This window comes from Lytechinus pictus, unplaced genomic scaffold (genome assembly GCF_037042905.1).
Source record: "Lytechinus pictus isolate F3 Inbred unplaced genomic scaffold, Lp3.0 scaffold_19, whole genome shotgun sequence".
Taxonomy (NCBI): Eukaryota; Metazoa; Echinodermata; class Echinoidea; order Temnopleuroida; family Toxopneustidae; genus Lytechinus; species Lytechinus pictus.
The window spans coordinates 7,358,565-7,373,849 of NW_026974140.1; the positions used below are offsets into that span (position 1 = coordinate 7,358,565).

General features: G+C 33.7%; 1 protein-coding gene across 1 annotated transcript; it reads right to left on the reverse strand.

Moving 5' to 3' along the window:
- Positions 1-526: 526 nt before the first annotated feature.
- Positions 527-11,285, reverse strand: LOC129260957 (tropomyosin-like). Its single transcript, XM_064114573.1, has 6 exons — positions 11,233-11,285; positions 9,519-9,564; positions 7,354-7,425; positions 5,602-5,672; positions 4,473-4,611; positions 527-3,253 (listed from the first exon to the last, which is right to left on the reverse strand). The coding sequence occupies exons 1-6, from the start codon at positions 11,283-11,285 to the stop codon at positions 3,152-3,154; spliced, it is 483 nt and encodes a 160-aa protein (XP_063970643.1). The 3' UTR covers positions 527-3,151.
- Positions 11,286-15,285: the final 4,000 nt, after the last annotated feature.

Sequence of the window (15,285 nt, forward strand, 5' to 3'; positions counted from 1 at the left end):
TTTAAACCTGACTTATTTTCAGTAAGCTCTAGTATAGTTTCTTTATTCCGATATTTGTCATCATTGTATGCTCTCAATAACAAAATCTAAAAAATGAGAATAAAATTGATTCTTTTTTTTTAAATAGTTCAGAAAAAATATCTGGCTATAGCAATGTGCTTTGAAACATGATCATTTTTCAAATTATCATTCCAAACACATTTATTTGAAAGAGGATGCATTCTGTTTGAAAAAAGAATAACATTGTCTTTCCCTCAATCAGTAGCTAAACAAACCATAAATCAGTAAGTTCCTAGATTTTACTCTGTCCCAATTAGTTAAGACTGCTTGTGTTTTATTTCCAAACATTACATGTAGGTATGAAATGAATAGATTTTTCATCATGAGTGAGGTACACATTTTACAAAGACAAAGACATACACACTCTGGTATTATTAGTTATTAGTAATGAACAATACCAAAAATGTTTACATTATTACATTTTTACATTATGTTTAATATAATTTTTTTTACTTTTTATAATTTGGTTTACTAAACGTTTTCAATATATGTATGTGATTAATCTGACAGACCTGAAAAAAAAAACCTAAATCCAAGTGAAAACTAGCTCAACTTGTACTGAATGTACAGTTTATAAGATACAATGATTTCAAAAAGCAAATTACCGTAGATGAAATGGATTCTGAATATGTAATCGTATCATAGCAAATGAGTGAATGACTATGATTCTAATCACTTAAGATCCAGACCGATACTTCAATTAATTTTACTTCAAAAGAATATGCAAGAAGGACACAACGCTAATAGCAGTTTAATATCCAGCTAATTCCCTTCTGATTCTAACAAGATGGTACACTGATTTGTTTCCATTTCAATCACATGATCAGATTATGAGAAATTTGATTTCAAGTGCTACTATGGACGGATTGAAGGAGGTGCCTCTTTGTTTCTCTCTCTGTCCCAATGTCATGTGCAAGTATAGGCTATTAAAAATATATTTTGTTGAGTGATGCAGTTTACTTTGTCACAGCTTTTGAGAGATAGAATGCTATCTTTATGTCACATACGTGTACAATTGTGTCACAAGACCAGATGTAGAGACAGTATAGTATATATTTTACAACACTTGTGGATATAGTTTTTTTCAATACTGTATGTAAGTGGTAAAATGAAAGAACCTCACCCATTTTTTTTTATCCAATCCCATTTCTACTTAGTGTAATAAGTAAAATCAGTATTGTTTTACTATTACATTTGCTAGTTCTTTCTTGTCATAATTTTATTAACAAACTTATCAAAATCAGACCATCAAAACAATTTTTTTCATTAGATTGCTCAAGAGCTAAATAATGAAATAGTTTCAATTTTGGGAAATTTGTTAAGTGTGTTTAATTTTTATATGGAGAAAAGTGTCTGATTACTTTTTGATAGTTCTTTTAAATAAAAACGCTTTTACCAATATCATTACCTGTAGAACATTACTTACATGTGGAAGTCTCAAATAAAACATTTTAATATGGTAAGCATCTTTGAATTTTTTTTGTAGATAGATAAACTCTAGTCAGTTGCATTTAAACATTTTGTCCAGCACTACAAATTTGACATTTTTTTAACCCTTCCCGCAACTTTCTATTTGCATATTTTCTTTTCATACGATGTAAAATGATGACCCTCAGATTATCCAACTAGAATTTTTAGAAAGCAATCAATAGTTGTCTGTTACATTGAAATTAAGTTTACAAATATATATATGTGTGTGTAGTCCCATACATACATTTTTTGTGTGGCGCGGTTTCTCCTATTAGGAGATGCGTAAGACAGATTTAATAGGCTAATTTGACCCCCCTTTGTATTTATGAAATTCCACATGAGTTTTAATTTTTAAAAAATTGATCCAAATTTGCAATAAAGCCAATATAAGATTTTGGAAAATGACCACTTTGACTTGGAATCGCCATTATATATTCAGAAATACAAGGCATTTGAAAATGAGAGAATAATGTGAGATTAAAGTCTCTTTCGGCTTTAACTTTCATGCATGTTAGTGCAAATTGAAGGAACAGAACATGCTTCTTCCACTCAGTATCTCATGGTTAAATTATGTATTAGAATGAGATGCTTGAATTCACTTAGTGTCTTGATCATTTATTGGGGAGAGAAAGTTTGTAATTTGCATGTAAATACCAATAAGCAATTCACTTAAATCTCTGTGGTATCTGGTTTTTGTGCATATATCTTCTAAGCTTCCATATAATTTGACCTACAAAGTCCCTTCGATCTTGTTCTAATGCATACTGAACATTGTATCGATAATATCCTGCTTTATACTGATTTCATTTGAGCTTTAATTTGTGCCTTCCTACAATGGCCAACAGTTTTATATGCTGAGAATAAAATAAAATAGAATTAAATTTGTAAGTCTATTATAAAAAGATCACTTATTCACCTTAGATTACCATTGCTGGTAACTGAAATAGACAGCACTATTCCCTATAGCAATTTGACCATCTATCCCTATGCATATTTATTGGACATTCAAAAATTAATTTTTATCATTTTAAAAGGGTTTTGACAGAACTAACTCCAGTCATCCCAATTATTTCTCTTCTCAGATAAGAAAGGTAAATCAAAGTGTCAGAAGACAAAGAGCTAAGAATTTCAAATGAATTTCTTGACGTTAATCATACAGCTTTCATACAATTGGAAACCTATGTCAATGAAAGTGAAATAGGAATAAACTAGGTATGCAGTATTCTCTAGTTTCCCTTGCCACATGTTTCCTTGAGTACAATATTTCTCTTTAAAATGAGGATGCCATAATACAGGATTTTAAAAAGAAAGGACTGTGATCTCTACTTAATGAATAGTCTGACTGCAATAGGAATGGCAGCTTTTATTGTAACCACTCACTAATCATTATGGCAGCCTCTATTACCATTAAAGAGAAACATAGGTACTGACACAAAATCTGGGGGAAAATAGAGAAATGCCACATGTGGCATATTATGTATAGGATAGTGCTGTCTAGAGAAAAAATTAATAGTAATGATAATACAAAAGTACTGTCACACCGTTCAATGCAAACCTTGCGTGTGACTTGTGGGTTAACTCACCCGCAAGGCTTGCACAGAACGATATGACAGGGCCATTTTCAGGTGGGATTAGGAGAGAGACCCGTCTTACCTTCAAGATTATCTACTTGATGTTGTAGAGACTTGACTTGGCCTTCAGCTCCCTCAGCACGGTTGGAGGTCTGTAATCAAACACAATATATTTTTGTTTTTGAAAATTGGTGATGGTGTTTGGGCAACGCATACATCAGAAACGACACCAAGCTTGAATAAGAGCCGGTGCCTTGATTTCAATGAACACAATTGGTATTTCTCCAGAGATGGTTTGTAGCTTAGTTGAGCAGCTCAATTCAATGCTCCCTACAAAACAAACCATAAATGCACCAAGGAACCAATAATTTCAACTTGACATCATCACTAGAATGGCAATGATCTAGACTTATGTCAAAAGTCATTATAACTGTAATTATAAAAGAAAATTTATTAATCAGTTTGACATTGTTATGGACAATATAAAAAGAGCATTATAGGACAAAGCTTAAAAACATTCCTCACTATGTTAAAACACAATGAGACTATTCAACTGACCCTAATTTAATAACCCTGCAGTGTGATGTATGAAGTATTAAGAAATATTCATCTTATGGTATTGTTAAGATGCGACTATGTCATGAGATTTTCTGCCCAAATTTGGGCAGATCATATTGTGCTTCATTCTTTTTAAGTATTGCTCTGCAATTTGATTTTTTTTTGCCGCCATTCAACAATGAAAATCCATTGCCTCAGCAGAATCATTTGGATGCCTCATGTCCTTTAAACTTCACACAGAAATATGTTGCTAAAACTTGTCACACAATGACTGAACCAAGTATTAAGGGTTACTCTGGACTGAAATTAATCATATCTAAATAAATAAGACTCAAATTCACCAGGCACAATGCTGCAAACTTTAACAAAATCTTATATAAAAAACAAAGTTATTGAAGTTTATTTTTCAGCAACATTATATTTCATATTTTAATTCATGAGAGTACGTATGATATGTCTCCCTCACAACAAAATATTTATCTTACACATCTAATCAGTAGACAATCCAATATTTTTTTATTCTTGGAGGATGAAATTGAATAGATCTAAATTCAATTTAAAATAATACAAAATAATATAAAGTAAAGATACATGTATGACATCAGCTTGCTCATTGCATTATTCATGAAGATCTACATGTATATGTAGAAAACTATTTCACCAAAATAATAAAAACTTTAAATCATAACTTTGTTATTCTTTGTCTGATTTTGATGAAATTTTCAGTGTTTTCTTTGTCTGGGTTTCTGTTTAATTCATGAATTACTTTAATTTTCAGCCTGGATTGCCCCTTACAATAAAAGGAAATCAAACCTCATCCAAACTGTCCCTCAATGACTTGATTTGACATTCATATTTCTCCTCCCGCTCTGTTGATTCACGATCCTGGGCTTCCAGTGATTTGCAGTTATTCCTCAAGGTGGTGATCTCATCAGTAAGCCCTGATACTTTGCTGTTTGTAGAAAAATAATCAGACAAAAATCATGATATCACAATAATAATAACTGATGATGATAATATGCATCTATATAGCACCATCTATCTAGAAATCATCTATTCCGAGGTGCACTATTATTAGCTCAAACTGCCTCCTAGCACTCGGTGCACTCAAAGAATTAATCCTGCCGGGTACCTGTTCACCTCACCTGGGTTGAGTACAGAACAATGTGGGCAAATTTTTTGCTGAAGGAAAACACGCCATGGCTAGGATTCAAACCCAGGTGCCACTGATTCACAAACCACTAGAATCATAACTACCAGACCATGACATCCCTGCATACATAAACATGGTTTCACTGGGAAATTGACTGTAAAACAGCACTGAAACTGACACAAGAGTAGGATTTTGCACAGAAGCTTCAATTTGGAATTGTTCTAGCCATGCTCAGATAACCATAATTCAAAACTGAACATCCAAGCCCTTTGGAAACACATCAGGAAATAAAATAAAAATGTGAATTAAGTGCTATACATGAACCATGTACTATCATTATTATTATCTCAAATGCACTTTTTAAAATTTTTTAAAGTTTGTGAATTGTGACCAATTTTCTAGATTATAGAAAAGTAACTGTGTTTTAAACCAGATATGCTTCATACCTCTGATTCTGAATCAACATAATTGTGCGATGATGATATATTCATGACGCTTTTTACTATTAATTCCCCACAAATAATCTTAGCAAGTTCAACAGTAAATTTCAAAATCACAGGTAGAAATATAATTTCACGAAGACTGGCAAGATAAACTTTTCTCACAGAATACATAATATAGCAAGAAACTTACAATTAATCACAAGTTGATTTAAAAAAAATCAATCTTAGTCTTGCAATTGATGACTCCATAGTTTGCTCCTTACAACAGTAAAATATACAAATTAATTTGCTATAATGCCAATTGCAGATTCGCGAATAAAACTTGTTTTTAACAATAGCTTCCTACCTTTCCAATTCTGTGTTTTTGGCTTCAGCAACCTCGAGCTGTTGCTCTGTCATCTGAAGCTTACGCTGGGACTAGTGGATAAAAATTCAAACAAAAGTTACAATTTCTATACTTGCCTGGCCATTTAAAGTTTATGCCCTGAAGTGAACTTATTTGGGATGAAATAATTTCTCTTATTAATCAAAAAGAAAACACCAATATTGCACCTTCCACTTTTCAGAAAATGTTTGGTACAGTGATAAATTTTAAACTAAAATATTTCTCCTGTTAAAATATTCACAAATTTTGAAATAAACCCTTGAGTGTGGATGATTTCAAGGCTTTGTTGAAATGTAACATGGACATAGAATATTATCTTGCCAAGAAAAAAGATAAACTTGCTCTCTATTTCCAAAAGTGGAGATTTGCAGTACCTAATTCTTTTAATGTTTCACTCCCGGTTGCTTAGTGCATACAATTGTCTTTGGCTGTTTTTTCCACCTTTTTTTCCATGATTTGTAATTTTGTATCTGTAATTATTTTCTTGATTTATATCAATAAATATTGAAAGATAAAAAAAAAGTTCTACCAAGGCAAATGCAGGCCTCATATAAAACTTACAAGTAATCTTGAACTGCCATACCTGTATTATATCAATCTGGGGACCCCGTCTTACAAAATGTTTTAATTGACATAGTCAATATCATAAAGGTCCATCAATATTTTTTTAAAGGAATGTACAAATCTTCTAAGAATTAATAGAAATACCACAGCACAAAGAAAAATTTGCATGTAAAGAGTGTGAATCATACTGTTTGAACCAACATATGCATTTGAGCTATTTGTATCACTCGCTTTCCATAAATGTAATTGATCAGATCTATTAAACTCTTTGTAAGACAGGGCCTAGAACTACCTCTGTAAAATACATAAATTCAAATTTCATTGATATAATGGATATCAATTTCATTTGTTTTCTTGAATAAAAGATACCGATAACTAACATTTGAAAAATAGTACTTTGTCGATGAATCTGAATGCAATATTTGATTTGATTGTTTATAAAGCAATAAAGCATTAAAATTGAATACAATGAATAAGATTTAAAAAAAAAAAAGAAATATGTTCCTGAAAATAATCCAAAGAGTTAAAAAATACCTCTGATTGCAGCTGGTCGAGTTGTTCATTTCTTAGTAAAAGGTCTTTATTTCGAAGCTCTAATTCACATATCTTTGAGAGGATAACCACAGCCATGCACATCATTGTGAGAAAAGATTTTGGAATCAGAAACAAATCAAGGAGAAAAATTGAATGGTTAGAATCATTTACAGTCAACAATTGATTAGTATTGATCCTAATTGGCAAGATCTCTCGGATCCATCTCCTATCCCCCTCTCTAAAAGAAAAGGATGAAATTGTGGAAATTCTTGGTTTCAAGAAAGAGGCGGGACCTTATCAAACTCTCAGATGGTTTGCTAAATTATTCTGCTCAAGAATATTTTTAAAGAGATATTTTGAGGAGCATTATTAGAGTGTGACTAGAGAAATCAAGATGGATGATGATCAGAGATCTTTCCTTAGAGGTCAATGCTATTCACTTGATGACCTGACATCCTTGAAAGTATTTCATGAAACAGATAGTCCGTAATTCTCACTGACTTTTATAAGCCACTGTAAATCCTTGGATCTGATTGGCTCAAAATGAATTTATCAGTGAAAAACCACTAAATATTTGCTTCATGAAAAGCTCTCCCATGATACATTAAATAATACCTCATCGTATTTGTGATCTGCCTCCTCCTGAAGAGTTTTGGATGATGAGAGCTGGCTCTCAAGGTCTGTGATCTGTAGCATGTCCACCAAGGGGTTTACACCATCGGATTGAAGGTGCCGGTGAGGTGTGAGAATGGGGTCAGCATTGGGTGTCAGTGGTGGGGTAACAGTGTGACGGGGTACACATTATGGTACACAAATGATAATACAGAGTAATGGGTTGAAACAAACAATAGACGTGTACAGAGAAGGGGTCAGTGAAACAGGGAAATTGAGGCAAATGTGGATACATGGCAATAAGGCAACAGGAAACACAACGTGTAAGATTTGGGAAAAACAGAGAAGATGGAGAAAAAAGAAAACAAAAAAGGAGATATTCTGTGAAAGGATGTGAAAGAGAATCTAGAAAACTACATGTAGTCTTGTGTCAAAATACTTATCTACATTGTATATACATGTGTATGTACCTGTCGGCCTACAGGCATGTATGAAATCAAAATAAGAGATTATTGGGTCAATAGATTGCTATCATTCTTTATTCATCACTTTATTCATCACCTTCTATAAAATAATGAACAAGTTTCATATTACATTTACGGTATTCAGAAACATGGATTTCGTGAGTTATTAAAGAACAAGCTTGTTAGAATAAATGGTTCAAATGTGAATGGAGTATTATTAGTATCAAACTAAAAATTATTAACACAAATGCAAATTATATGAATCAAAGAAAAAAAAAGAATATAGGTATCATCCAATTCAGCAGTTTGTAATCATGAAATATCAGGTCGTTGGGAGCGACAATGTGAAATTTTAATCATTTCATATGTTTTATTGCATTACAAGTACAGACAGGTACACAAAAAAATTTTATTCAGTATATGTTTCAAAGTACAGTGGCAAATACTTGTGAGTGTTTTTTTAAATCATAATTAATATTTATGTAAAATGAAAGTTAGTTGTGTTTATAGTTAGTAAAGATGCAGTAGAAATAGACAAAGTCAAATCATAGATTCTAAGGTACATGTAATACAGACAAAAGGAGCAAGATGGAGTAATAATTAGACAAGACATGAAATGATTTAGAAAACAAAAAAAAAGATGCCGATAAATTGATTGATTGGTCAAGATGGGAGGAATAGTCAAATGGACATACATAAAGGAAGAGGGTTGCAGGAACACACATTGATAGAAACCTCAGAGGCATGCCACAGATCACAGCAAATTGGTCATCACATACATGTCATTAACAACATAATTTTGGTGTACATTTTGTCAGCGGTCATCTGAACCGTCGTATCACACATACGACGGTACAAAACCCATTTCAGAGAAAATCGACTTCAAAGTTTACTGTAATTTTCATACTTAGTTCCCCAGCCTTACAACATATTCATTGCTAGAAAAATACATGGTTGGAAAGACCAAGACCATAATCCATATTGGTATATTCATTTTTACAAGGATCAGAGAAAATATTGCAAAAAAGCTACATGTTTGTAATTTCGGTTTGAGCGATTTAACAAAAACGCCATAGGCGATACAACAACCCTGACCACGATTTCAATGCACGCAGTCAGTCAAAACGTATCGCTTTTTCACGTGCAAAGTCAATGCAGTGCCGATACAACGGTTTGACTGACCGCGCATTTGCATATTAAATGTGCGCAGCTTTTGTTTGCTTTGCTTCAGTACAAGTTTCCTATGGGATCTGCGCATTTGCTCTTTCAAAAGAGATTCTTTTCGGTCAATAAAAACCCCATGCTACGTACACTCGGTTAGGAATTTATCAATGAAATGGATAGGAGATAATCATGCCTTCTCTTTTAAGAATCATTCTGACTGCACTCATGAGAACATAAAATTATTAATGTTATATTAGAATATAAATTTCATGCTATGAATAACCAATTATAATAATTCTCACTTAACAGAATTTATTAAATCTACATCTTAATATACATGTAAAATTTTTATTCATATAAACATCATTAACATAAATCTGAATTAGGGGATGAAAATAGGCAAATTGTAATATCGTGTTTTTTGTAATACATTCCTCTCTGTACACTTTATAAATTTTGCATTAAAAACTTTTTCAACCCAAAGAATCAAACAAAATTCACTTTTTTTGTTTTGTTTATGATGATATATGTAATACTCACTTTGTCGTCATCAGAGGCACTGCGTGTCTCCAGTACTTTCCTTGCTCTGTAAAGATAAGAAAATGAAGTAAACCATGATCATAATGTAAAGTGTATTATCTTTTCAAAGGGTTCAATGAAATTGACCATTCACCATAATGATCTTAAACTTGTAAAACACAAAGTTATATAATCAGCTTTCCAGGGTGATGATAATAATATACAACATAAAAAAGCACTTTATGAAAATATTCTAAGCTCTAACATTGCTCTTTTGTGTCTGATAGATTTACGACCATAAAAATCTTTTAAAATTGCATGGCAGAATTAATAATAGTAATATTAGAAATAACAATGATAACAATAGTAATAATAATAACAATAATAATAATAATAATAATTATAATGATAATAATTTAATAATAACGACAATTTAAAAAAGGCCTCTACATCAATTTTTTCTATCACTTGCCCTGTCAGGCAAGAGATGAAAAAATTTGCTCACCCGATAGAAAAAACTGCTTGCCTAATTTTTTTAATGATTCTTTTGCTCTTTTAATAATTATTCTTTTATGACAGTATTACATTTAATTCTAAAGGTCAAGAGAAATAACAAATGAGAATCATGTACATTGTAGTAAACACACGTACATGTAGGTTGATAAGTTCATTTTCAGCTAAGTCATGACATCAGTTCTAACTGCCATCATAGACATGGATGTGCTCATTTTTACTCAGTTTCACTAGTAGCTTCACTCAACTACCTTTGGAGCTATAAAACTAAGTCACTGCCGATCGTGATGATAAAAATCGCCAATTTTAGTCTGACGACTCATTATTTAAAATTTGGGTACAATCACGAATCTTGAGGCCGAGCCACAAAGTTTGCAGCGAGCTCGAGAATCAGCTGGCTCACTCATAATGTAGCATGCGCACATGGCAAAATAATGGGTTTCCCGGCCTTCATCGGCAAATTGCACAAGATAGTAGCGCATGCGCACAGTGTATTTTAAAGCGCAAGATGGCAGCCCCCATAGCCGTTCTTCGAACGAGTTACATGTACGGTACCTGGCGATAAGTTATCAATAAATTGGTGCTGATTTTACAAGTTTCCACTGTTTTTTTACTGGTTTGTTGACATTGTACAAGAGATTATAGGCCAATAATTGTGATTTATCCAAAATTTATTGAAATTTACTGTCATTTAATTTTTTCTTATTTTCAAAACAACCACTTGCCTAATTGGGCAATTGACTAAGAAAAATGCTTACATGCACATAATTTTCACTTGCCCCAGGCAAGCTGGTTTGTCGCGCCCTACAATTATGATGATGATGATGATAATAATGATGTTTATGATGATTACTGGATGTATAGTCTAGGGCTTTCTGCCAGAGGATAGAAATTACAATTACACCAGCTCTTGCTCGAGCTACCACTTTAATCAGCAGCACTCAGCACAAACAAGGAATGAATCCTATCAGATACATGCACCTATTCACCTCACTTGGGTCAAGTGAAGCAAAGTAATAGAGGTAATAACAGCAAGTAATGTGCAATGAAGAATGAAAATAGTAAACAAATAATCTTCCATGGATACAATTTCCTACATGTTCATTACAGTTTTGAACTTGAAGTACAAGTTTGTTTCATTCCATACCTTTGCTTCATACAATATACACTGTAACCAAAAATGTGAACATTATTCAATTTTGAAGTCAAACATCTAGCTTACAGAGCTCTACTATTAACTGCCTTCTCAACATACACGTACTTGTACGGCTCCATCAACACAATTAATTACAACATATTTTGGAAGTATTACGATAAAAACAAACAATATCACCTTGTTTTTATATGTTAGCGCATTTTATACATGTAAAAGGTGCTTTTTAATAAATATTGTTAGTAAAAAGAAAAATTATGTTCGAGGGTATCTACTTGGCCATAGCATTCAGCTGAGCTTGCAACTATCGCGCGCGGAATCTTGGTACAGGGGACTTCGGAAGAGAAAAAAATTGACCTCTGACGTCATTAAAGAGGAGAAGTTCTCCGGTTTGCTTTCATACTGGCCTCTTCACCGGCAAACTTCACCGGTGAAGTTCTCCTGTGTACCTTTCATACTGGACACTTTCCCCTTTGCTGGCGAACTTCGCCGGTGAAAAGCACAATATGAAAGGGGTATCAGACAAAATAAAGCCCGAAGCAATTGTTGCCAGAGCAAATGTTGTCACATGTACATGTAGGCTAAGTGATAACTGCTATTAGCAAGCATACACACATGTACATGTATACATGTAGGCCTACAAATCTATAATTCGCACTGGTTGCAAAGTTTGACTTGACATGTCTTCCTTCAAATCATCTGAGCTTTGAAGATATATAATAGCTCATCCCTTCCCTCTTTGTATTATTTTTCAAAATCAGAGTCTAAATATAGCTGGTGCAAATATTAGCATGCTGAGTACAGGCTTGACCGAACATAATATGCTGTGATGCATCTGAGCCTGGTGGGGTCCTCGAGGGTACAGGGTGGTTTATAGGAAATGGTGTTGTTTCAGACAAGGTACATGTACTGCATCAGGAGCATATTTCACACTATCATCTAGGCCTAAATCAATGTAAACTAAAATTTTGACCAACATGTAGTACATACTGTGCATTTCAATTAATGTTGGATTTTTCTTTCTTTTTTAATCAAATCAACTTTTTGTTGGGGTGGACTTGTCCAAGTCATTGTAATTTACAGATTTTGTTTTTATTTGGGCAGGTGTGAAGATACATGTACCTAATGCCTCTAGACATATTTCATTTCAGGTTGAGTGAACACCAGCTTTGGCAATCTATGCCATTGCACTTCCTCAATTAAATTTCAAGAGACCATGTAAAGAAAAAAATAAATGCCATTAATTCTTGGTTCACTTCTACTTAAGAAATGTCAGCCCTAATAAGGTCTTTGATAATGATTGTTTTATTAGTCATGAGGTACATTGTACTGTACATTCACATCTCTTAAGCCTGGCTAACACCTTTGTAACACAGCATGTACTAATTACAAAGATGATTGAAAAAAATTCAAACTACCGAGCTAGAATTGACCAGTCACATTAGCTTGTTTCAATTTGTTTTACTGCGTTTTTCTGCGTTCATGCAATCTGCAGCTGAACATCCGCAATCCCAAAAACCTAGCATGTGAGCAAGGCTTTATGATGAGTCAGTCCTACTACATGAAGGCCTTTATAGTTTAGTGTGCCATATTTAAAAGAAAACAAAAATAAGAAATTCAGTAATACATTAGCATACATTTGTGGAATTCAAAAGATCAGTCAAACATTACATCCAATTTTGTAGCATATTAGAATTACTATCGAATGAGTCACACCAGACATGTGGACACAAGGTCGTACATAAAGAGACCTGGCAATGTACCCAATGCAGTAAAAAGACCTCGTAATCCTCAATAAAAAACCTTTGCTCTCTGTATTTTCCAATGAAATGACCTGAATCAGATAAGTGCTTACTATCAAAGTTCACTTCATATATTACAGTACTTGCACCTCTTGACAAAGTATGAATACATGTATTTTATATATTAAACAGCAACAGCCTACATGTACATGTACACATGGAGGTTAAGAAAACTCCCTGATGCACAGTATGCCCAACTGTGTATTATCACTAGAATATATTCGTAATGAATGCGCTTTATGCCAGTAGACTTCCTGATGTAATATCCAATTTCATTGTGTTATTTTCTTATAGCTTTGACCATTAAAAACTTATTATACAACACCTACAGCTTGTTGTATGAAAGCAAATGGGAGTCAGAATATTATCAAACATTTGTACACGTACAAGTACCATCCAAAATTGCATTATCTTGACCTCATAATACAAATCAATTCATCGTGCTCAGTAAATAAATGCAAGTGCAATAGGCACAGGGATTACTGGCTAAAAAAATGCACATTGCTGCACATTTCATACAGTAGAAAAATATAGGGACAATAAATCATTGTTTGTACTTTTGTTAACTTCCAAGGCGTTGTACAACACAAATACCAAATATTCTTATTCTTGTAATAGAGCATCTTTCTTTCACTCATGTGAAATCTCAGACAATCACACTTGTGTCTATACACAATTTCTATACCACACTTAATCTACATGTAGGCCTACATGTAATTACAAAGATTCATCAGGATTGTTATGATTATGGAAATAATAGTAATAAAATATAGAATATACATGTACATGTACATGTACATGTAGCTGCAGTTCCCTCTGTATTGCTGGTCACTGACCAAATCTTCTCAAATTCATGTGATCTGTAATCTCCAAGCTTTGGTAAAATTAAATCAAAACATAAAATGCATATGCCTACACGTACATAATCTATCAGTGTAGATGTTACCTTGAAAAGTAATATCTACAAAGATTGGCATGTTGGACTACATGTCGTACTATTTTGGACCTTATTCTATTAAAATTTTCTTCTCCACAGCAATATCAGCTTATAAAGGGTAAGCTGGATTATATCACCACCCATCCCTACCTCCCTTGATATTTTAATGAAAAATATTCAGAAGCAATAAACTGGTTGGCTGGCATATCCTGCAGGTTCACCTCCTCTGTGCTGTATAACAGTTCCATAATGATATGATCCTGGCTAATATCACACTGCTCTCCAGGCCATGCCCCCAGAACATTGCACACACATTTACACACACATGATACAAGCCAACAGTGGCTAATCATATGAATGCCATTCTTTCCATTGTGCTTTTTCGTCAGTAATAAGGAGTATGTGTCATCAAATCTCATTTTCAACTAATTTTTATTCAGCCCCCCCCCCCTCCCGGAACCGGATGGGGGGGGGGGCTTGGGGAGCTTCAGCCCCCCCCCCCCACCCCCACATGTACAAAAACATAAAAATTTCCATCTGATTGTGATTTTTGCATAGTTTTTTAGCCCCACCCCCCCCCCACTTTCAAAACTATTCCGCGGCCTCTGATATAGCATCAAATAATGCATAATTTGTACCCCAATATGTAGACTTATGTCAAAATTGTGTTTCAGACATTACAAGTCTCATGCTCTGGGCATGAGACTCCCGCCTTTGGGACTATTGTTCATCTCCCAAAATCTCTATCTCACGCCTGTATCACAGCTTATCCCCATCTACGCATGTCTATGATCTCACAGAAAATCTCAAGCTTAAAGCTGGTCATTGAACTTGGTAGTTACAGATCATGTCTTTAATAAGTCATACAAGTGCTCTTGCATACATGTACATGTACGGGCCTACATGTACTGACATTCTTACATGTACAGTAGGTGCACAACACAATTATGGTATTTTGGTCCTGTGTTCATATCACATAAAAGGAGGCATACATTTTATTAGTTAGGCCTATACTTTTTAATTCTGGACCAATCCTACATTGTAGGCCTACAGTGTACATGAAAAAACAAGCAACTACATGTAATTCCCAGTTGCAATCTCAAAGTTCACACCTGAATGGCTGTGTTTGATAAACCATTAGTTCATGGTTTCCAGGCAATGTTGCCCTACATTATCTGCATCAATAGGCTTCCAAACACTACATGTACTGTACATGTACATAGGAGCTTCCTGAAGAATCAAATTATAATCCCCCCCCCCCCCCATAAAGAATAGAGATCATACAAATCACATAATGGTACAGTACATGTAGGCCTACTTCACAATGTCAAAGGAATATACCTACATGTAAAAGTTACATGTACATTGTATACCCAGAATTAC